General features: G+C 43.2%; 1 protein-coding gene across 5 annotated transcripts in view; it reads left to right on the top strand.

The window, feature by feature from the left end:
• The first annotated feature begins 202 nt into the window (after positions 1 to 202).
• col14a1b (collagen, type XIV, alpha 1b) overlaps positions 203 to 24,447 on the top strand; it is an 84,405-nt gene continuing 60,160 nt past the window's right edge. The window contains exons 1-5 of one of the 5 annotated variants that reach the window (XM_023975967.2): positions 203 to 521; positions 2,532 to 2,657; positions 5,140 to 5,256; positions 12,350 to 12,490; positions 12,650 to 12,754. In XM_023975967.2, the coding sequence (XP_023831735.1) occupies positions 2,567 to 2,657; positions 5,140 to 5,256; positions 12,350 to 12,490; positions 12,650 to 12,754 (454 nt within the window). In that variant the 5' untranslated portion in view covers positions 203 to 521; positions 2,532 to 2,566. The remainder of the gene's footprint in view (positions 522 to 2,531; positions 2,658 to 5,139; positions 5,257 to 12,349; positions 12,491 to 12,649; positions 12,755 to 24,447) is intronic. The other 4 variants (XM_023975965.2, XM_023975964.2, XM_023975966.2 and 1 more) reach the window with 4 other exon arrangements.

The following is a 24,447-nucleotide window of genomic DNA, read 5'->3' as shown; positions in this document are numbered from 1 at the left end:
CTGTGTGTGCGTAATATAATAATAATAACATTAAATAATAATAATAATATAAAATATGCCAAGTCACCATATGGCTGGCTGATTAAGCTACCTCAAGTATTACTGCCACATTAGTAAATTCTCCCCTGAAAGGAGGAATGAACATTTGCACGCAGGTAGCGCTCGTACTGACCAGAAAGCGCGAGAAAAAAAGACATACCTGAAAAAAAGCTTATGGACGAGGAGTGAAAGCATGTAGCCTACCCTGGGGGCGGRCAGAACAGAATTCACATTTCATAGCTTATCGCCTCTTTTATATTGGCTGCCGCCGAAACACATTTTTCTGCCTCAGTCAAGATTAAACGAGGTGAAGGAATGAATCGCTCAAGGGATGGGTGAATGAATACCAGCACGGGATACACCCACCATAGCAAGTCTGAAACTGAAGGAGCTGYAGATAGTTTTCCAACAGCCCGCGAAGCAAGACACACAGGAAGGGTCATTTGGGAGCAATATTACCTGTAAACATATGTTTTGAAAAGGTATGAGATATTTTCTTTAGTTTGGGATAAAGTCCGTGTTTAATTACAACACATTTCAAGTAGAAGTGGTCGGGAAACGGAACCTCACCTGTCAGTGGTGGTCGTGGGGGCGCGTTTGACAATATATGCAAATTTGGTTAGTCAATTTATTACATCTGTTTTTGTACTTCGTCGATACTGTTTGTTTATCACATTTATAATTAAAATATAATGTACAGTCGTTTTCCATTTTTCCCTAAGTCTATAGGCCTACACGAACCATCACCGAGGACTGTGGACTACTACTGTGGTTTACCTGTAGGTTAGCCTACTTGTACACCTGCAATTTGTCATAATSGCAAGATTAGAAGGCTATTTAGGTACATTGAGTAGTTGAGGAGAATGATTAGGCACGGCGAACTGAAGTGCTGCTTTGAAATACCAGCTAGCCTAATGATGAAGTATTCCTATCGAAGTGTTTGCATACGTTTGAGAGAAAGYTGTGACATCATGCTCATCTATTTTTTACATCCTCCATTTGTTTGAGAAAATACTACTGCCACAGTACTCTGCAGAAGCATGCCACGTTTCAAATATAATTTGAGTGATTTTTGGGTGTCATTATGGTTATGCCAAAGTTTAGATGCTTTGTTGAGTTTATTTCCAAAACGATTTGAAATGTAATTGGGAATCTACTGTTTATCAACCTASAGTTGAAGTTTATCAATGATATTCATAAAATTGCTCTATAACTTCTAGGGATGTGCATCTTTCCCTTTCAAGACGATTCGATACTTATCTAGATACATGGGCTCCGATATGATACAGGAACGATATGTTTTAGTTTGAAACGATTCATGCAATTCAGTTTGATTAGAGAACAAATCGATGCGATTCAGTTCGATGTGATACAATTCGATGCACTAACATTTGTTGCATAAACACATTCATTTGCCATTATAAACTAAAATATGCTGTTGATGGAGCTCATGAGCTGGGCCTCTCTGAGCTGGATCGGTCTGAGCTGACTTCTGTGTGTGTGTGTGTGTGTGTGTGTGTGTGTGTGTGTGTGTGTGTGTGTGTGTGTGTGTGTGTGTGTGTGTGTGTGTGTGTGGTGTGTGTGGTGTGTGGTGTGTGTAAATTATGTATGTCTATGGTGTACTGTATGTACTATGTAGGCACCTGAGCTGAGCTATAAGTGAGACTAGGTATCTATCATCCTACTACCACTATCAGATTAGGGCGGCAATGTAGCCTAGGTCTCCCCCCCAGATTAAGTGTTTGAGCTAGTAATATATCAATATTTATTGTTTACAAATGAGCTATGACATAGCCAATGAACATATAGCACAATTTTGGATTTCACCCCCATCTCAAAATTGAATGATTTTGACCATTTGGATGTTTTTATGGAGGGATCTTCTCTTTTCTTCTTGCTTCGGCCATACAGTGCGCCTCAGTGATTTCTGTCCTCATTATGAAATCATCAATTTTACCCTGTATATCTAAAAATGACTATTTACACATACTGTTTAAAGCAAAATTACCAGAACTATTGCTGATGGTGAACCTGAACAATCACAATAAAATAGATTGTAGTAAGCCCCGTTCAGCAGGCATAACCTGGGCACAGACCTCAGTTCAATGTCTAGTTTTGAATTACATTTGGTTAAGTTTTCAACATAAAATGTTAAAAAAAATAATAATAATTTTTTAAGAATCACCATGTCTGTGGATTACGGTTAAAAGTTGGGTGAAAGAAAGACAAAATGCCATTACGTTGATTACTTTCTTCAAATCCAAATCAGTTTTTCACGTTGATAAGTCATTACATAGATTTTTGGGGGTTGAAATTCCGGTAAAACACACTTTTCAACAGTGCTAAGATAACAATAACTAGCGTTAGCACAATGACTGGAAGTCTACATGACTTCCAGTCAAGCTGTTCCTCTAGACTTCCTTTAATAATGGAGCTTATCTATTCATTTTCAATGGCATCAGGCATTGTCATTCCGTTTGATGTCTCGTCAGGTTTTCTAAGCTCCTCTCCTATACCAGTGTGAAGGATGCCGGCTACAGGACTGAAGACGTGGGTATGGAATCCTCTACTCTGTCTGGCTCTTATCTCTCTCTCACCTGCACCAGCTCAGGGTCAAGGTAAACACAATCATATAGGCTGCTTCTTATCCTCAGTCGTCCCGTGTGTGTCTTTTTGATGTGAAGCTTTTGTCAAAGCGTTTGTCTTTGTGTCACTGTCACTGGGATTATTTTATTTCAAAAGGGAAAAGTCACTATTTTCTGGTAATATGAGTAAATATTTGTGTGTAAAATCAAATCATTAACATTCCATTTGATGTGCCGCTTTTGTCGAAGCATTTGTCTTTGTGTCACTTTCACTTTGTGATTATTTTACTTCAAAGGGAAAAGTCACTATTTTCTGGTAATAAAAGTTCATTTTTGTGTGTAAAATCACATCATTAACATTCCATTTGCAGTCAACTCAAGTGTTTTGAGATTATGCTTTTACATGAACTACCTACCCTTATGGTCTTTGCCCATATATACAATGTTGCAAACAATATCTGCCTTTGGCCTTATCCTTGTTGATGTGAAGACAAACAAAAACTGCACCCTCAAACAGCTGCAGTTTGTTTATCTGGGCTTGTCTTGACACCGTTGCCCAGTCCTCAAGTGAAACGAACCACAGCATTCCTGTGRTAAGAGTGCAKTCTGTACTMTGCTAACCTGGGCTACAGCATAGTGCCGCTTTGTGTTGTATTGTAGCATTACACCTTGGACAGTATCCATTGGGTGTCGGCAGAAGCCTTCTGGTCAGAAGGGCCGGCCTCTTGTTTAAAGTAAACAACCTGTCCTTTTTACAGTTCAGAGTTCAAAGTGTACGGTCAGTGGGCTTCAATAGAAGTTTCCTTCAAAGTGCGCTAAAGACGTTTAACTGAAAGCATCCGGCCCTTGAGGCGATAGACAAGGGAGGGATGTCTGGGAACACAGGCCACTGWCACCCAATGGCATGTGGCCACGTGCCCATCCCTACAGTGTCAGCATCTCAGCCAAAATGTCCCTTATAACTAATTCTTACATATGAATTAAAATGCATTAAACATTCTGTACTGTATCTGACTTCCAAACTCCCCATGGGTACTTGTGGCCTCTTAAACCCTCRGCAGCCTGCTGGCTGCTTGCACAAGATGGCTATGAAAAATATATGAGAACTTAAGCCCATCTTCACACAGGCAAGTCCTTTGTCTTGGAGATGTTGTTTACCGAGCGTACAACTAGTCTGAGACGTCTGTTCTGGATATTTCCTGGCTCACTGTACATGGTGATGCATAAAGTCTCTGAAGGTTTAAAAAAAAAAAATACACAAACAACACACATGCTAATTCTCTCACTCGGGGAAACGACATTCTTCAGAGAAGATCTTTTTTTCAGAGAGAGTTAAGCCCTGCTGAATACCCACCCCCCATTTCAGGTTGGTGAGCTCAGTACAGTATTATTATTCGCCTGTTTGCACCATGTACCATCTCCGGGCTCTTTACCTTCCGATGAGTTACTCCATTCTATGTGCTTGGTTGTATTCTTTCCATACCTACATCAATGTCTCCAAATATAATCTCATACACACATCATTATTCTGTATGTTTCAACTGTAGAGCTTCGCTCTCATTTATGTCAGTCATAGTGAAGGTATTTAAAGAATACATTGGCACCAGATAGCTTGCCTGCTCCTAATGAGGACACAAACAAGACAAGTTTGTGGGACTGTTTGCAGAACTTTCCATTATTACCAAATTAGATGGGAATGTTTATTTGTATTTTATTTTACTCTGGGATTTGGTCATGCCTAGTATTAACTACTGTGCGGAGCTGTGGGATGTTGACCCAAGAGGAAGTGGTGAAGTGGTATATTGCTCTACTTGTAGATAGATATCTTCTTGAAGACAGGAATAGATGCTATTCCAGTGCCTTTCCCTTTGTCGCTGCTACAACTGAAAAAAAGTCACATTCTCCTCTGAAAAGGCCTCAAAGTAAAGAGCACACGCTTTGTAATACACCCTCAATTCGACTGCTCCGGCCAAATGCAATCGTGATGAGATCAGGGATGGTCCTTTGATGCTGAGATAAGTGCTGCACAAAAGACCCCCACCCCTCCAAAAGAGACATGAGAGCTATCAATGGCAAAGGGAGAGAATGTGACTGCTTTTTTTGTGACATCTGTGGTACTCTTTGAATCTGTATCTTTTTTATTTGGCCAAGATACAATCTTTTAGGACTTGAAACACAGATGGAGTGCCTGTTACCTCGCCAAACTCTGGCTGGAGTTCAATCTAGCTGCTAACAGTTTTATAATCTCTTTTAACTTGGGAATCTCAGGTTTCATGCATTTTCATTGGCAAAAAAAAATCACCAAACCTGTCGCACTCTACTAGTTACTGAATCCGGACAGTTTTTTCAAAGAACATTGTTTTTTTTTTTTTTTACACTTGATTGAACCCCAGCCACTGTCTTGGTGTCATATTAACCATGCATTCAATATTACTATTGAATATTATATACAAARGTTTCTTGAATTAGTCAATTATTGTTAAAAACTGTGTTTTGTGCCTTTTTTTTTGTCTAGTTGCCACTCCACGAAGACTTCGTTTCAAAGTCCTGAGCGCAACCCAGCTGCATGTGTCATGGAAAGAGCCGAAAGGAGACTTTGAAAGCTACAGATTTATTTATAGCACACAATCAGGTAAGGTCCAGCAATGTTACGATCAAGTTACGATTCGGCCCTGAAGGACTACGCTTTCTAACTTATGTTCCGTGTTTCACAAACGGCTTCATACTTGCAGTGTAGAAAACAGAATGACATATCAATTACATGTCAGATAATGATGTCATCTGGTTATAGCCCGTCTCCTATGACGTGAATGYCTTCTGGAGGTTTGACTATAGTTCATTAACGGTAATTGGAGTAGGAYTTGAAGAAGACACAGACTGATTGGTAATGATCATGAAGAAATTAGGAGAGTGAGATAGCCAATGTCTTTGGCACACACTCTCAGTAAAGAAATAGGAYTACTTCAGAGTATGTGATTTTCCTCCATTTTATAATCACGTTGAGAAATGAACTCCAAACATCCATTTTGTAATCTATGTTAATCACTGTGATTGATACACGTAGTAAGCCAACGACGTGTATCAACTTGAGAAACACTGTATTAGGCGAATTTGACTCAATGTGTAGTACAGCCTACCATTTCACTTCTCAAGTTGTTCTTAAGGAAAGATATTTATAAATMGCCAATTCTCAATGTATAGATAGACTCCATGACATTCCACCATGGCTTTTACTTTGAGTCCTTACAGTACCATACCTGCAGCTAGGGGGAAAGCTGCAGCTCCAGTGGCTTGCCTGGCCCTTGATCTGGTGTTGATAAAGATGATGGAGTAAGCGCCAGTGAGCAGAGCACAAGCAGCTGTATCTAAACTGCCTGAGGCAGGCCAGGGTGGGGGCACAATCTTATCCCAGCTCTGGCACCCTGCTAAAGGAGCACATCTCCCCACCAAGCCTGCTTCCTCTGGTGAACTTCTCCTTATGCCAGCTGCAAAATAGAGGATATTTCAACAGTCAGAATTGTCATATTCTGTGTGGGTTGAAATGGGAGCTCCTGAGAGAGGCTAGTCAGTGAGCCTTTGTTCATTGAAGAAGAGTTGCTTTGACAGAGGGCAACACCCGCAGACATACACAAACCATTATGATTGGGGTGGAATTGAATGCAGCCCTAGATTGTGGGTAGTAACACTGGCAGTAGGATTATAGGTTCAGGGGTGTGTCAGAAATATTCACAACCAGAATTATAGGCGCAGTAGCTGGCGGTGGCAATAACGGTCTGGGATTTGACGATTTAATTAAATARWTTTTTTTACCCCAATTTCATGGTATCCAATTGGTAGTAGTTACAGTCTTGCCTCATCGCTGCAACTCCCGTACGGACTTGTGAGAGGCGAAGGTCGAGAGCCATGTATCCGAAACACAACCCAACCAAGCCGCACTGCTTCTTGACACAATGCATATCCAACCCAGAAGCCAGCCGCACCAATGTGTCGGCGGAAACACCGTACACCTGGCGACCTGGTCAGCGTGCACTGCGCCCGGCCCGCCACAGGAGTCGCTAGTGCGCGATGAGACAAGGATATCCCTGCCGGCCAAACCCTCCCTAACCCGGACGACGCTGGGCCAATTGTGCGCCAACCCATGGCTCGAACCCAGAATCTCTGGTGGCARAGCTAGCACTGCGATGCAGTGCCTTAAACCACTGCACCACCCGGGAGGCCGGGATTTTACAAATTAATACATTTGAGGTGTGACGAGGGCGTAGCCATTCACTGGCCAAWCAACGCGMTTCATGGAMTAATATTGCATGCCGTTGTACCAAGTTCTGTAGGTTATTGACAGTCTTTGCATTGTCGTCAACTCCAATGCGGCTGGGGGCATGGAATATTCTCATCGTAGTCCATTGTGGWTTGATACTACAGTTTATTAAATAGGATAGGCTATAGTAACAGTGTTGACAGTCAACATTGTTCAAATTGGCTTCAACGAGTACAGGCCTACATGTATTTAAGCGTCGCACTTCTCCTCAAAAAAAAGACTACCATACTAGACTACCATAAATTGTATTGTATGTGTGAGGCACGTTCTCAATAAGCACGTTATAGGACTGAATCATTTGAATATGTTTGGTGGAGTGAGTCTTTGGTAGGCGTGTTCTGYAAATGGGGACGGATACAAGCCGAATAGAGTTTGCACTGCAGGTAGGCCTATGTGAATTGTGAATAACGCAAAAGCATGACGGCAAAAGCCTCACGAGTAGACAATTATTTTAGAAACKTTTTATGGATAGGCTCCTTGGCAAATGCATGAAATACACCCAACGCATTGCTGTTGAAACAGCTTTCGTTATAGTTGGCCTAAATGTTTCTAAATAGGGTCACTGCCAGCATCAGCTAATCTCTTTTGAGGTTTAGGGGCACAAAAAGCACATCTCTCTTGTTCCTTGCGCATATGGGCAATGTCCGTCATGGCTGGATAGGCTGCGCTGGTTACAAGAAAGAGACGTTGATTTCAGACTTTTGAAAAGGTCCTGAGGACGTCGATATATGCCTATATGCCCCCCCCCCCAAAAAAAAACAATAGCACTGGGCTCAAACTCACAAGGCTCAGAGCCAGAGCATGCGGCTTAAATCACTGCGCCACGGCAGTTCACAATTCTCTAGCAAGCAGGGAGAGTACTTGATGATACTTAATGGAAACGGCGCATTGTTTTTAATTATTTTGTTATAAGCCTTCCCCAAACCATAGCCGTAACCTTAACCACTTGAAATGAATACCTAAACTTAACCCTTTAAGTTGTTGTTGTTTTAACCCTGCAACGATGCAGAATTAATCGGTTAAAAAAAATCGACCTTCATCCAATTATGGCAAATTCCGTGGTGAAATTATGACATCAGGTTTGTGAAATCCATGCCATAACCAACCTGCTAAGACCAGCTTTTGGTTGGTCTTATATATCCCCACCAGCGCCGCCTGAAGTTGGCACTTTGGCGCACGTTTTTAAGGACACACCTCAGATATTGCCACCCCTCCCACCTCAGTGCAAGCGAGCTCATATAAGACAGGRYAATTACCAATCCATTCCTGGCGCAAGTGTTTGAAAATAGACAAGCGCCGGTCGAAAAGAAGGAAAGAGAGGAAGGCTCCACACCACTTTCTCTCTTGAGTATTTTACCTAGTTATTTACAGATMATCTCATTTTTCTCTTTTGTAGCTTTGTCAACTATGTGTCTGTTTTCTGACCTGTTCGCACCACTCCCTGTAGGCTTTAGAGACGCTCCCCACCGCTTCGCTGCAACCCTTCTAACGTAGTGTACCCTGTGCGCACAACCCATGTGGAATTCCCGGTCTCTGGCAGCATTTGTAACTGCCGATCTGCGGTCAAGAACCAGAGTTCATCTCAGCCTGTGCTGCACTTCAGTCCCTTGACTTTTTGTCCCTGACGGAGACAAGGATCACCACAGAGAACACTGCTACTCCGGCTGCTCTTTATTCATCTGACTATGTTTTCTCTCATAGTCCGAGAGCATCTGGTCGTTGCGGTGGTGGCACAGGTCTACTCATGTGGAGATTTTCTCTTTTCTCACTCTCTCACCTGTCCATCTCCTCATTTGAATTCCATGRTGTCACTGTCACTTGTCCACTCAAGCTTAACATTATTGTAATCTATCACCCACCAGGTGCCCTTGGAGAGTTCCTCAATGAGCTTGACACCTTGGTAAGCTCATTTCCTGACGATGGCTCACTGCTCTTCGTACTTGGCAACTTCAACCTCCCGACATCTGCCTTCAATTCATTTCATTTCTCTCTTTCCCCTCCTTGCCTCTTTTGACCTCACCTTTTCCCAATCCCCTCCAAATCACAAGGCAGGCAATACGCTTAACCTCATCTTTACAAGAGGCTGCTCGCCTACTAATCTCACTGCAACCCCCCCCCCCCCTCCTCCAGGTCTCTGATTTCCCTTTCCTCCAACCCTAACCACTCAGCCCCTACCCAGATGGTCATGCAATTTTTCACTCTCTCTCCAACTACTCTCTCATCTTCTATCCTATCATCTCTCCCTTCTGCTAAATCCTTCTCCCTCCTGTCTCCTGATTCTGCCTCTTCAACCCAACTCTCCTCCCTTTCTGCATCCTATGGCTTGCACTGTTCCCATTTCTCCTGGCCGGCTCGGCCCTCCCCTCCTGCTCCGTGGCTGAGTGACTCATTGCGAGCTTACAGAACAGGGCTGCGGGCAGCTGAGCAAAAATGGAGGAAAAATAAACTTCGGAGGACCTATCATCCTTTCACTCCCTCCTCTCTACCTTCTCTTCCTCTGTATCTGCTGCTAAAGCCACTTTCTACCACTCTAAATTTCTGCCTGTAGCTTCTGCCTATAACCCTAGGAAACTCTTCCACCTTCCCCTTAATCCATCCCCGCTCTGCGGACAACTTTGTCAACCACTTTGAAAAAAAGGTTGACAACATCGACTACTCATTCACTCAGCCTATTGAGTCCACTGGTCTCACTCACACAGAACTACCCTACGCCTTGACCTCTTTCTCCCTCTCTCTCCAGATGAAATCCTGCGACTAGTGAGGTCTGGCCACCCGGCAACCTGCCCGCTCAACCCCATCCCTTCCTCCCTTCTCCAGACCATCTCCGGAGACCTTCTTCCATTCGACCCCTCTGACTTAAAAATGGCTTGAGTTGTTCCCCTCCTCAAGAAACCAACACTCGACTCATCTGACATCAAAAACAATAGACTGTATCCCTTCTTTCTTTTCTTTACAGAACACTTGAGCGTGTTGTCTCTGATCAACTTTCTTGTTATCTCTCTCAGAATGATCTTCTTGACCCCAGCCAGTCAGGCTTCACGACATGTCATTCAAACGAGACTGTTATTCTCTGTGTCACGAAGGCTCTCCGCACTGRCAAAGCTGACTGTCTCTCCTCTGTTCTCATCCTCCTAGATCTATCCGCTGCCTTTGTCACCGTGAACCATCAGATCCTTCTCTCCACCTACTCAGGACTGGGTGTTTCAGGCAATGCACACTCTTGGATTGCATCCTACCTGGCAGCCGCTCCTACCAGGTGACGTGGGGAGGATCTGTGTCTGCACCACGTACTCTCACTACTGGTGTCCCCCAGGGCTCTGTTCTAAGCCCTCTCKTCTTCTCTTTATACACCAAGTCACTCGGCTCCGTCATATCCTCACATGGTCTCTCCTATCATTGCTATGCCGATGACACTCAACTACTTTTCTCCTTCCCCCCTTCTGACACCAAGGTGGCGACACGCATCTCTGCGTGCCTGGCAGATATCTCAACTTGGATGTCGGTCCACCACCTCAAGCTCAAACTCAACAAGACGGAACTGCTCTTCCTCCCAGGGAAGGCCTGCCCGCTCAAAGACCGCTCCATCACGGTTGACCACTCCACCGTCTCCCCCTCCCAATGTGCAAAGAACCTTGGCGTGACCCTGGACAACACCCTGTCATTCTCTGCAAACATCAAAGCAGTGACCCGCTCCTGCAGGTTCATGTTCTATAACATCCGTAGAGTACGACCCTACCTCACACAGGAAGCGTGTCCTCTCCCATCTGGGCTACTGCAACTCGCTGTTGGCTGGGCTCCCTGCTGTGCCATAAAACCCCTGCAACTTATCCAGAACGCAGCAGCCCGCCTGGTTTTCAACCTTCCCAAGTTCTCTCTTGTCACCCCGCTCCTCCGCACACTCCACTGGCTTCCAGTTGAAGCTCGCATCCACCACAAGACCATGGTGTTTACCTACGGAACAGCAAAAGGAACTGCCCCTCCCTACCTTCAGGCTATGCTCAAACCCTACACCCCAACCCGAGCATTCCGTTCTGCCACATCAGGTCTCTTGGCCCTCCCATCCATACGGGAGGGCAGCTCCCGTCAGCACATCCAAGGCGCTTCTCTGTCCTGGCACCCAGATGTAGAAACAGTTTCCCCCTGAAGCTAGGACAGCAGAGTCCCTTCCCATGTCTTCCGAAAACATCTGAAACCCTACCTCTGTCAAACAGTATCTTAAATAATCCTCCTCACCTTCTATTTGACTATTTGGAGAATTGCATTGGGCAGCGACATAAAAACAGCCTTCACCCCCCCCCCCCCACTAGCTCTGGGACTCTACCGATAACTACTTTATTGGGGAAAATGTTACATTTTTATGCTTGTGATATGTGGTTTGTCCCACCTCGCCATCTTAAGATAAATGCACTAACTGTAAGTTGCTCTGGATAGAGAGCATCTGGCTTAAATGACTAGATATAAAAGATGACCAGAGTGTGCTGCAACACAGACATTTTGCTGAAAAAGACAGAAAAATATCAGTGCTTGCTTTTCAAGTATTCTGCGGTACATTCGGAAGTATTGGTCAAGATTGTTTGAATCATTCATAGGGGTGCGTCTAAGGTCCAGTTGTGTCAGATAAGGCCTCCATAATACCTATGAATGACCTATGATGGGCGCATCATCTTTAAGCAAGACCTGACAAGACTTGACACCCCCATTTCTACAACATGCCTACACACTTCCATTTGCAACACGTTGSCTTCAGGCCGTGCTTAGCAGCTATATCAAAATAGTAATAAAGAAGGAACTGTACGTGTCAGTGAACACCGTTAAAGACGAGTGTTAAATGTCAGGATAATTGTAATTCCGTAGTTCTGTTCTGATATGCAAAACAAGAATGATGAAACCTAGGGTCAATGCATAAATAGTACATTTTAGCTACATTCCCTTAAGTGCTTTAATGGTCTGCCAGGCTCGATTTATATAAATTGATTTAGAATCAGTAGGCTACACGGGGAGTGCGTTCTCTCCTGTTTTCACACAGCCCTGTTAAGTTGTTTTCGAAGAGAGAGACAGTTGAGTGAGTCCAACTGAGTGTCTCCATGTACTGTGCATACTGCTTCTTAAAGTAATTCAGGTGTGTTGGAKCACTGAGGCCTCACTTTACTTGTCCTGCAGCAGCCTGCTGAGCCGCTGCCCAGTTCATTTACTGCCGTATCCAGTGGTATCCTTCATTGCAACATCAAATGMCATTCCTGACATTCCACCTGAAAAGGAGATTTCAAAATAGTCAAAATATCCCAAAAAGTATATTTTTATTATGGTAAACTCATTTTCAATCGAATGTACTTAATAAACAATCAGGTGAAAACAATTTCTTGGATATTTACAAAGATTGGTCTTGTTTGTTACTTTCTCCCGATTACAGATGCAGAGGAGACTGAACTAGAGGTGACAAAGAAGGAAGCCAAAGTGATCATAGACTTTGACCCCAGAAAGTTGTACACAGTCAAGGTCACTGCTSTGAAAGGTGCTCGGGAGAGCAAGCCACTTCTAGGAACATTTGAGGGTGAGAAGAGCCTTTTACCTTTTACAACCTATTCCATGATTTCATGAACTTGTTCAATCAAAGGTAATAGCTGGTCTGTGTGATTGCCATTGTTCCAACACATTTGACAAAATGTATTCTACGGTATGTGTCAATGGAAATGTGTTTGCTTTGTTTCAGCCCAACTTTCAGAGCCTGACGTTAAGAACGTACAGCCCCAGAATGTACAACCCAAGAACCAGAAAGACACCAGTGTCACAGAGGAGAACAATGAGATATCTGAAGGTAAGTATGGGATGTATGAGTGACCAACCTGAAATCTGGAAATTGCCATGGCTCAGTCTTCAAATCAACCAAGAAATCAACATGGAGAAGATTAGCTTGAAGACACACAGGTAAGTTGAAGCTCCAAAGGGCTCTTGGTTTGTGCTGAGGCTATACCTGGTGGTGGAGTGGACAGCTGTACATTTTTCATTGGGAGTGGATGCGACAATTAGAAAACATTGCCCTTGTGATGTWTTCGTTCYAACTTTTCTGAAGAAGAAAGGCCTTGAATGTGATCCCACTCACTCCTTGGAGCAACAACTGCAATGTGCTTCATTTCAAGTGGACTTTGAAGGAAATTCCAGGGCTGAAAAAMTGTCAATTAAAGTAAGTCTACATTGGATCCCAGTATACAAAACTTCTAACTGGACACCAGAGGTACCACAGACACTGTCTTGTGGTCCTGAAACAGACAGAGCCTGAGAGGATCTGATTAAAACAAAAGCACTGGATATTGAAGCATTTTGGAGCAATGATCTACTTGTGATTGCCATGTTCCGTAAAACCAAGGTAAGCKTAAAACTGTTTTCCTTTTAAAATGAGCATGAAGTTGTTATAAATCTGTTATGGTAAACGATCGGCCAGGATGTAAAGACTGGAATGACAAAGTTTAAAACCAGTCATCATGACACTGATACAAAGCTGTAATGTTATAGGAGTCTACAGTTATGTCTCAGGGCTAATACTGTATAGGAGGATTCAGCCRCAACTGAAATAACATCTGTCAGGGTAAAGGCTGTGTATGCAATAGTTGCAGAGGTATTTTAACACACCCTTCCAGCTGAGTTCAAACAGATAAAAGAGACCTGGYGACTAAATATTGATTATTTGCAAAGGATTGATCTCAAAGTGTCTGCCACAGTATTGCCCCTTGTCTGTAACCAGTGTCAATATATAAATAAAAAAACAGGGATATTGTAAAAGCTGTTGGTGGGCTGAAACAGGCTATTAGTGGTAGATTTAGGAGTTTGTTTTCAGACAAAGATAGTAACAGTGTTTATGAAACGCCTGTGGAGTGTGTGTTTCATGGTGACTTGGATCGTCTGTGCTTCTGGCTTAAAGAGCTATGATTTGGCCGAGGTGTCAAAAAGTTGTTTGCAGTTATGGAGTGTGGTGTAAGGATACCTGTGTGCTTTTGAGGTCTGCGATGGATCACCTGCCGTCTCTTAAAATGCTGGAAATTGCTATGAGTAAAAGACAGAAGGGGAAATAACTCGGATAAATGATGCTGCTTTGCTTTCTCCTTCACTCTCTATCTTCTCTCTTTCTCCAACTCTTTCTTTCCCTGTCAAGCTCTCATTTCTTCCTCCTCCCTCCCTCCCTCCCTCCCTCCCTCCCTCCCTCCCTCCCTCCCTCCCTCCCTCCCTCCCTCCCTCCTCCCTCCCTCTCTCTCGACTCTCTCTCTCGACTCTCCCCTCTCTCTCCATTGCATGTAGACAGTTGACACAGGCAGCTATCTCCTATGCCAAACTTGCAGAATACCTTTGCTATGTTATCACGGGGCCCATTCTTGGACAGCTCCAGGCTTGCTAAGTAAACCCCCTGTAGCTCCCTGCCTGCCTGGGTGTGCAGATATACCAGAGGGCATAAAGGTGTGCCCAAGGCCTGGCAGACGCCTCAGTCCCACACAACCTAGCACTTACCTCCACGCCTACCCTCTCTGAACTGGGCCCAGGAAGGATATTAGGCCCCTATATTTATGCCCTAATTGAAGCTGCTGGGGCCGTGCTCGGCAGAGTCGGCGCATCCGGAGGTGGCGGTGGTGTCATAAGGGACACAAATAGGTAATTAAGGCCGGATGACTCATGCATCGCCATGGCAGCGCTTATGTTGTGCAGTGGCCGGGGTTTGGGATCCGAGGCTCAGGGTTGATTGACACATTTTTGAGCGAAAAGTAATTGGTGTCAGTCAGTGAAGGGATAAAATGGCGTAGTTTATGTATGACACATTGATTTTTAGCCCCTTTTGGCTCTAGATGAGTATATGGGTATGGGCGTGTGCCATGTGGTATATTACACTGCCATAACATTATCATAGGCATTACTTAACCTCTTTTCATTTCTTTCCAGTTTATGTTTGCCCTTCCAGCTTTGAGGTATATTCTATATGCAGCGGCATAAGCAGTTACCAGTACATCTGAACCAATAACCACAACCAGTACCAGACCATATCCTTTACCTTTCAGCTAGACMGCTTTCAGTTCCCGCTGGCTACACTGCTACTTGCTCAAGTTAGCGCAGATAGCATTAGCTTATCATCCGCCCTGTCGCTTGGGGGTCAAGGAGGATATTACGCTTCCTCAATGTCCCTTAACTAGCAGGTGGTTGGGGAGGTGGTGCTGCCAGACAGTATTACGCTGCGATGACATGGCCCATTTGTTTAACTTTAATTACACGGTCATTTGTTCACACGGAGGTAATTGGGCTGTATCCGGAGAGGCCGGCGAGATAATGAAATCACAGCTTGCTCCTGATTTCCCCCACTCTTCAGGGGACCCTAACGTGCTGTAGTGTCGCCCCCAGGAACCACAGGTCATATTTTAAGCATAGAAGACATTTAGTGGTCTGTAGTAGCCTACAGGCAGGGCTGCTTAGAGGACAGAGAGGTTCTCTCTAGGCTCATGAACAACAGCTAAGAGATGGGTACAGAATATGTTATGGTAGTGGTGTCTTTTGTGGCAATGTTTAGCGAAGGAGGAGGTCGTTATTTCGCTTTTTTGTTGATTAAGATGCGATTAAATATCTGTGCAGTAGTGAATGAAAATGTGACAATTTGCCTTGTAAAACAGCACAAATTCAGCAATAACAGGTGCAAACTAGTGTTTTGAAGCATGGCTTACTTTCCTAATTCTCTTGGATGTCTGGAAAACACAGTATTTTCACAAGACATAAGAGCAACCTGAGGTATTTTTGTAACCATGGACACAGTCACAGGCATGTTTTTTTTAAGGCTGAACTCATGTAACTGTTGGAATTCTCTGTTCAGTGTCAAAGGCACACAATTCCCTGTAATTAATTAGTTTGGTAACAGACTGTATAGTACTTTTGATCTTCAGCCGTAATGCTGTTCATGTAAGACACYCAGGAAACACTGTTATGAAATGGAAATAATTTGATGGACAAATGGAGCATTGCAACTTTTATGCTGGACTCTTGGGATACTGCTTCCTATTGAGTGACAGGTATTATGTCATTCATTTGATGGTGTTATAACAGGTTTTATAACAGTTTCATTGCAAAAGAAATTCACCTGGCTGGCTCGGTCTGTCAGCTTGTCGTGAAAGGAACCCGTTTACTGTACATGGCTCTAGCTCAGGGATGGACAACTTTGATGGGGGTGSAGGCCACAACAAATCGGACTCATCATGAGGGGCTGCGTACCCACATCCATACCCACACATGCAGTCAGAGTCGGCCCTAGCCTTTTGGGGGCTCTTTGTTAACTAATTTCATGCAATTCTACTCATTTTGCCATGAGGTGGAGAGAGAAATTCGCAATTTTACAGCTAATTTCCTGCAATTCTTCACTTTTTGCCAAAGGGTAGAGACAAATGTTTGCCGTTTTTAATATGATATCTGATGATCAATGGTGGCCCCCAGGTCGATAATTCGACCATGATTTAGATAGCTGGTCGCTAGACTAACATTTCAATAAAAATAATGTTAGCTGACATGGGCTAATTGAGTGACTGTCATTGACTGAAATAACAAGAGAAAAACTGCTGATGCACAACCAAATTTCGAAATTACACTTTGTGTATTCTACTATTGATCTGCAGGCCTACAAAAAGTGGTACACGGTCCATCAGTTGCCCATCCRTGCTTTAGCTGATGCATATACAGACCACAGCGAACTTACCGGATACATTATGTACAAAATCAACAGCAATCAACAAACAACTCAACGCAATGTCATTTCCCCCTGCTACAAATCACGATGAACGATGAATCAACAGAGCATGCCTCATCGCAGARGGATCCACTGTTGATAAAGCCAAATTGAAAGTGAGCAAAATAGTGCTGTGGCCTAGACTGAGAGAGTCTGGCATTCCATGAATGCAAGTGCGGGCTTTACTGAGTTARGAAGCGTGGAGAAAAATCTCCATCAATGGAACTTGACATTCAGACAGAGTCATTTGGAGTCCCAAGTAGAAATAGAAGGGTTAGGAATGTGACAGGTGACGGATGCTCTCAGGCAGTTAGATGGGCACACGTTTAAAGTCACCTAGTCAACCCCATCCAGAGAAAAGATGCCACGTGATCATGTCCATCTTGCCCGAGGAAATGGGCCTCTGTTGACCAGCATCATTCATTGGGTGGACGTGTTTAGCCTCGGAGGCTTGAACCTTTGATGACAGTTTTCTTATGAAAAAAATGTGATGTTTCCTTTGTTGTTATTGGTGTTGGTTTTGGGTGAGTGAGTGAGTGAGTGAGTGAGTGTACACTTTCTGAGATGTCACACACACACACACACACACCTGCCAGGATGTTGTGTGAGTCAGTGTGGCTGTCACATCACCCAACTCCTCCAGTCTGTTGTTAATTGTTTCTAGCGACAGAAGTGCATTTGAATATTCGCAGGACAAGTCTGACTTACAGTAATTTCCCCCGGGTTCCCACGACAACGTCTGAACGTTGTCACATTGTCTGCTCATTGTTCGGTTCTCTACCGTATGGGGCTGACAGATAAACGAGTAACATCCTCGCTTGGTTGACAGCGCGGCCCTTTCTTCATATGCTGCATCGCCTCACAGTCACAAAGCCAATACCCAGAGGTGAGGCTTTACCTGTTCCACTCTGCCCCAGTCGCTGTAGTCCCATCACTCACTGGGAGTGGGGCCGTGTGGCCTCTTAGCTTAAACATCTTCACAAATAAGCTTATGGTATGAGAAAGTATGGTGGAAAATATGCAGACAGAAGGCCATACATTTTYTASACACATTTTGGATTWTATTGGACAATAGGAGATTRTTCTGRCACAACATCCTTCATCAGGCCCGATGATGAAGTCAATTTTAAGTCGATTCTTTTCAAATTAAATTGAAAAACATTAGCCTATACCTGCATTGTTTTCAGAGAAATGCATGAGGAAAAATCCACCTGGATCCCCTAGAGAATTATGAATGCCATAGAGACCTATCATAATCTGATATCAATGGACCAGTAAGAACCGTACAGATGAACCATACACCATTCGATCACTATTAATAAGACACTGCTCATATCTAATGCCTTACATATTTCAGCCACATATTCCATATACTAGAATAACATTAAGAGAAAACTAGCATTGRTATATTGAGGCTTGTATTATTGGTTTTACTGTCGTCTGCGGGATGCCTGTGGGAGGGAAGCATGGAGAGTCCTCCTTATATACTGGAACAAAAATATAAAGGTATAAAGGTAGGGACGTGGATCAGAAAACCAGTCGGTATCTGGTGTGACCACCATTTGCCTCATGCAGCGCAACACATCTCCTTCACATAGAYTTGATCAGGCTGTTGATTGTGYCCTGTAGAATGTTGTCCCTCCTCTTCAATGACTGTGCGAAGTTGGTGGATATTGGCGGGAACTGGAACGCGCTGTTGTACACGTCGCTCCAGAGCATCCCAAACATGCTCAATGGGTGACGTGTCTGGTGAGTATGCAGGCCAAGAYCTGAAAGAACTGGGACATTTTCAGCTTCCAGGAATTGTGTACAAATCCTTGCTACATGGGGCRGTGCATTATCYTGCTGAAACATGAGGTGATGGCGGCGGATGAATGGCACGACAATGGGACTCAGGATCTTGTCATGGTATCTCTGTACATTGAAATTGCCATCAATAAAATGCAATTGTGGTCGTTGTCCATAGCTTATGCCTGCCCATACCATAACCCTACTGCCACCATGAGGTACTCTGTTCACAATGTTGACGTCAGCAAACCGCTCACCTACACAATGCCATACACGTACTCTGCGATTGTCAGGCCAGTTGGACGTACTGCCAAATTTTCTAAAAGACGTTTTTCAAATTTTCTAAAAGACTTATGGTAGAGAAATAAACATTTGATTCTCTGGCAACAGCTTTGGTGGACACTCCTGCAGTCAGCATGCCAATTGCACGCTCCCTCAAAATTTGAGACGTAAAACTGCACGTTTTAGAGTGGCCTTTTATTGTCCCGAGCACAAGGTGCACATGTGTAATGATCATGCTGTTTAATCAGCTTCTTGATATTCCACACCTGTCAGGTTGATGGATTATCTTGGCAATGGAGAAATGCTCACTAACAGGGATGTAAACWAATTTGTGCGTTTGGAAAATGTCTGGGATCTTTTACTTCAGCTCATGAAACATGGGACCTACATTTTAAATGTTGCGTTTATATTTGTTTGTTTAGTGTAGTTTATTCTGCATGATTTCATTATTCTCCTGTATGGTAGAGCTCCTCGGAGACAGCTCCTGTGAATAATGTCAACCCTATGAGATTATTAGGCTTAGATTTGCCACTGGGGTAGGAGGGCTGGTGTGGAGCTCCACTGGCTAATCACATCTATTATTGTCAGACGGACCACTGGCTAATCACATCTGTTATTGTCAYAGGGACCACTGGCTGATCACATCTGTTATTGTCAGAGGGACCACTGGCTGATCACATCTATTATTGTCAGAGGSACCACTGGCTGATCATATATATTATTGTCAGAGGGACCACTGGCTGATCACATCAATTATTGTTGGAGGGATCACTGGCTGATCACATGTATTTTTGTCAGAGGGATCACTGGCTGATCACATGTATTTTTGTCAGAGGGATCACTGTCTGATCACATTATTTTTGTCAGAGGGACACTGGCTGATCACATTATTTTTGTCAGAGGACACTGGCTGATCAAATGTATTTTGTCAGAGGGATCAACTGGCTGATCACATGTATTTTTTGTCAGAGGGATCACTGCTGATCACATGTATTTTTGTCAGAGGGATCACTGGCTGATCACATGTATTTTTGTCAGAGGGATCACTGGCTGATCACATGTATTTTTGTCAGAGGGATCACTGGCTGATCACATGATTATTGTCAGAGGGAGCTAGTTTGTTTCGAGTAGTTGCGTAAAATTCATGGTATATGTGACCAGATTGTATATTTTTCTTACCTGCTTATTTACACTGAGTGTACAGAACATTAGGAACACCTTCCTAATATTTAGTTGCACCCCKTTTTGCCCTTAGAACAGCCTCAATACGTTGGGGCATGGACTCTGCAAGATATCGAAAGCGTTCCACAGGGATGCTGGCCCATGTTGACTTCAATGCTTCCCACAGTTGTGTCAAGTTGGCTGGATTGGCTGGATTGGTGGACCATCCTTAATACACACGGGAAACTGTTGACAGCAGCGTTGCAGTTCTTGGGACAATCAAACCGGTGCGCRTGGCACCTACTACCATACCCCGTTCAAAGGCACTTCAATCTTTTGTCTTGCCCATTCACCCATTCAATTGTCTTAAGGCTTAAAAGTCATTCTTTAACCTGTCTCCTCCCCATCATCTACTCTGATTTAAGTGGAATTAACAAGGCATCATAGCTTTCACCTGGATTCAAATGGTCAATCTCTGTCATGGAAAGAGCAAGTGTTCCTAATGTTTTGTACASTCAGTGTATAGGAATAAGCAAGTATGTGTGTGTATATACAGTACCAGTCAAAAGTTTGGACACACCTACTCATTTTTTATTGAACCTTTATTTAACTAGGCAAGTCAGTTAAGAACAAATTCTTATTTACAGTGATGGCCTACCCCGGCSAAACCCGGACGAAGCTGGGCCAATTGTGCACCGCCCTATGGGACTCCCTATTTTCTACATTGTAGAATAATAGTGAAGACATCAAAACTATTAAATAGCACATATGGAATCGTGTAGTAYCCAAAAAAGTGTAAAACAAWTCCAAATATATTTTATATTTGAGATTCTTCAAAGTTGCCACCCTTTGTCTTGATGACAGCTTTGCACACTCTTGGCATTCCCTCAACCAGCTTCACGAGGGATGCTTTTTAAACAGTCTTGAAGGAGTTCCCACGTATGCTGAGCACTTGTTGGCTGCTTTTTCTTTTTCTTTTTTTTTCACTCTGCGGTACAACTCATCCCAAACCATCTCAATTGGGTTGAGGTGGTGTGATTGTGGAGGCCAGGTCATCTGATCCAGCACTCCATCACTCTTTTTCTTGGTCAAATAGCCCTTACACAGCCTGGAGGTGTGTTGGGTCATTGTCCTGTTGAAAAACAAATGATAGTCCCACTAAGCGCAAACCAGATGGGATGGCGTATCGCTGCAGAAAGCTGTGGTAGCCATATTGGTTAAGTGTGCCTTGAATTCTAAATAAATCACTGACAGTGTCACCAGCAAAGCACCCCTACACCATCACATCTCCTCCTCCATGGTTCACGGTGGAACCACACATGCGGAGATCATCCGTTCACCTATCTGCGTCTCACACAGACACAGGGTTGGAACCAAAAATCGCTAATTTGGACTCATCAGACAAAAGGACATATTTCTACCAGTCTAATGTCCATTGCTTGTGTTTCATGGCCCAAGCAAGTCTCTTCTTCTTATTGGTGTCATTAGTAGTGGTTCTTTGCAGCAATTCGACCATGAAGGCCTGATTCAGCAGTCTCTTCTGAACAGTTGATGTTGAGATGTGTCTGTTACTTGTGAAGCATTTATTTGTGAAGCATTTATTTGGGCTAATGAGAGCCAGTTTCATCATAGCGCTTGATGGTTTTTGTGACTGCACTTGAAGAAGAAACTTTAAAGTTCTTGAAATTTTCCAGATTAACTGCCTTCATGTTTTAAAGTAATGATGACTGTCGTTTCTCTTTGCTTATTTGAGCTGTTCTGTCATAATATGGACTTGGTCTTTTACCAAATAGGGGTATCTTCTGTATACCACCCCTACCTTGTCACAACACAACTGATTGGCTCAAACGCATTAAGAAGGAAAGAAATTTCACAAATTAACTTTTAACAAGTCACACCTGTTAATTGAAATGGATTCCAGCTGACTACCTCATGAAGCTGGTTGAGAGAATGCCAAAAGTGTGCAAAGCTGTCATCAAGGCAAAGGGTGGCTACTTTTTTTTACTACATAGGTTTCCATATGTGTTATTTCATAGTTTTGATGTCTTCACTATTATTCTACAATGTAGAAAATAGTAAAAATAAAGAAAAATCCTGGAATGAGTAGGTGTGTCCAAACTTTTGACTGGTACTGTGCATACGTGTCACTTTTGTCACGTGTAGCTTTCACTAATCGATCACTTTAACCCTGCCATGTTCATACTGTAGATTAATGAGCTGACCTTTGAGGTTATCTGCCTAGTGGACATACATCTTTGGAATCTGCTACTAGCCGCTGCACACAACTACTTTGCCCTTTCATGTTTTTGGAGAGGAATGTTAGGCCCTTATCTTGAGGCGATGGTGACTTCTCTCCTCTGTGTTTGTAAATTACACACATTATAAATCTGGATGCGGATGAGAGAGCGGTGCATGGACCAGCTTTGACATGGAGGAATGGGAACTCTTGGTTCCCTCTCCCTCTAGGCGTTACCGCAGTCACCTTAACCCTGACCCCGGCTTGGCCTTGACTGTTGACCCTGTGACCCATCAGAGCCACAAGCGCCTGAGGTCCTCCACTAATAGCTATGTTCTAAAAGAATCTCTCCCTCCCTCTTTCAACCCTCTCCCTTTCTCTATTCTTACTATCCCCTCTACTTTTCAGTGTCCTTCTCCTATCCGTCTGTCTGTATAGTGTCTACCACTCTCTCCACCCTCTGTCCTCCTATACCTTGGAAAGGTGGCATCCTATGACGGTGCCACGTTGAAAGTCACTGAGCTCTTCAGTAAGGRCATTCTACTGTCTGTCTATGGAGATCGCATGGCTGTGTGCTCGATGTTATACACGTCAGGAACGGGTGTGGCTGAAATAGCCGAATCCGCTAATTTGAAAGGGTGTCCAAATACTTTCTTATATATAGTGTATTCAGGAAAACTGGTTTGAATGTGAAGCCACCTGTTGTGACAKCTACTCAGTGTAGTGATATGTCATCTAGAGATGTCTTGTTCTACTCATCTCTCTCTCTTTCCTTCGCCCTCTCTCTTCACACTTCTCACTCCCCATCTCCCACCGTCTATCCACCTGGCTATGTTTGCTGCCCTGCTATTAAGGCACTCAGACAATGCTCTTTCATTCACTCCAAAATGGTGCCCTGCCCTTCAATTAAATGTTCAGGAAACAGGAGGTTATTTTATGAGGTTGACACACACAAAACACTTTTTTGTTTTACTTCCTTTACTAAGGTCTATTATGCTGAGATATTGATTGGTTTGGAAACAGAGATTCCAGGACTGTACAGACTTGTAGGAAGTGATAGACCACTCTGTTTCTGTCAGTGACAAATTAAATGACTCTTAAAAAATGCAGTTCTACCCTAGATTGSGTAAAATGTTCCAGCCTGATAAGTATTTGTTCTACATCTGGGGGATAAGATGGTTATTGAATTATATATTATATATTTTCCAACCAACATCGTATTGTTCAGTATGTCTTTTGCATGGATTTGAACCCAACCACACCTTTTTGATTGAAATATTGTTTAWGTGATGATCTCGACATTGATGTTATGTACTGTATTTCCTCTCTCCCCAGAGGTAGAGCTAAACATCCAGAAGATATCGGTCCTCTCAGCTCAGACGGAATTTGTGTGCCACTGCAGCTGTGTGCATGGAATGCTCGATGGGGAAAAGTGGCACATACCACCTACAGCTAATTTACAATCTGAAATCAATCATTGTAATCCACCATAAAGGCTGATGGAATGCTGGATTACTTTTACAGTATTTTGCTTTTAAACAATAAACTGCTGCCCTATTCTAGTTATCTGTGTCTTTCCTGGTCACCCAATTTCACAATTCTCACACACAATAATTGGCATAGGAGAAATATACTGTCAACAAAAAAATCTTGATTCTGGGTATATTATTTCCTATAAGACTCTGAAAGTTTTCTGAACTGTGAAAGTCAGAGTTTCTTTCATGAATTATTTCCTGAACTTAAGATACATACAGTATTCAATGCAGATTTGTGCATACCCTGCAGAAACCTTCTGAATCCACACAGAGAGAGAGTTCTGGCTCAATGGCTTTCACTCACGCTCTCTGAGTATGTCGGATCAGGATAATATCCAGCACATTGCTGTCATCATGTCTGTTTATGGTCTAATGACAGGCCTCTCTACTTTAATAGATCGGCACAGATTGTGAGAGGAGGCATAATGAGATATGTTATTATGTGAAAAGCTATGTAGCATAGAGTGTCTAAATAAAATGTCACCTAATCAAGGCCTATTTTCTCTTCATTGACTGGGTGTATTCATGAGCACTAGCATTATTTTGCATGAATTATGCACTAAATTACCCCTCAGGGAATTTTATGGGAAGATGTATTGAACTGAATAAACAAATGCTTTGGACCTAAGCTGCACTTCAAAGAATTACAAATGTTTTTTAAATTGTTTTTAAATCATGATAACATTGTAATTGTTTGATTCAGTTTACCATTATTTGATAAGTTACTCTCTTCAGTGACCTTACTTTCCCCTTTACGCTCAGTA

The sequence above is a fragment of the Salvelinus sp. IW2-2015 genome, linkage group LG31 (assembly GCF_002910315.2).
Source record: "Salvelinus sp. IW2-2015 linkage group LG31, ASM291031v2, whole genome shotgun sequence".
Lineage (NCBI taxonomy): Eukaryota > Metazoa > Chordata > Actinopteri > Salmoniformes > Salmonidae > Salvelinus > Salvelinus sp. IW2-2015.
The sequence above is the reverse complement of the archived record's forward strand: the minus strand, read 5'-3'. Positions and strand labels throughout refer to the sequence as shown.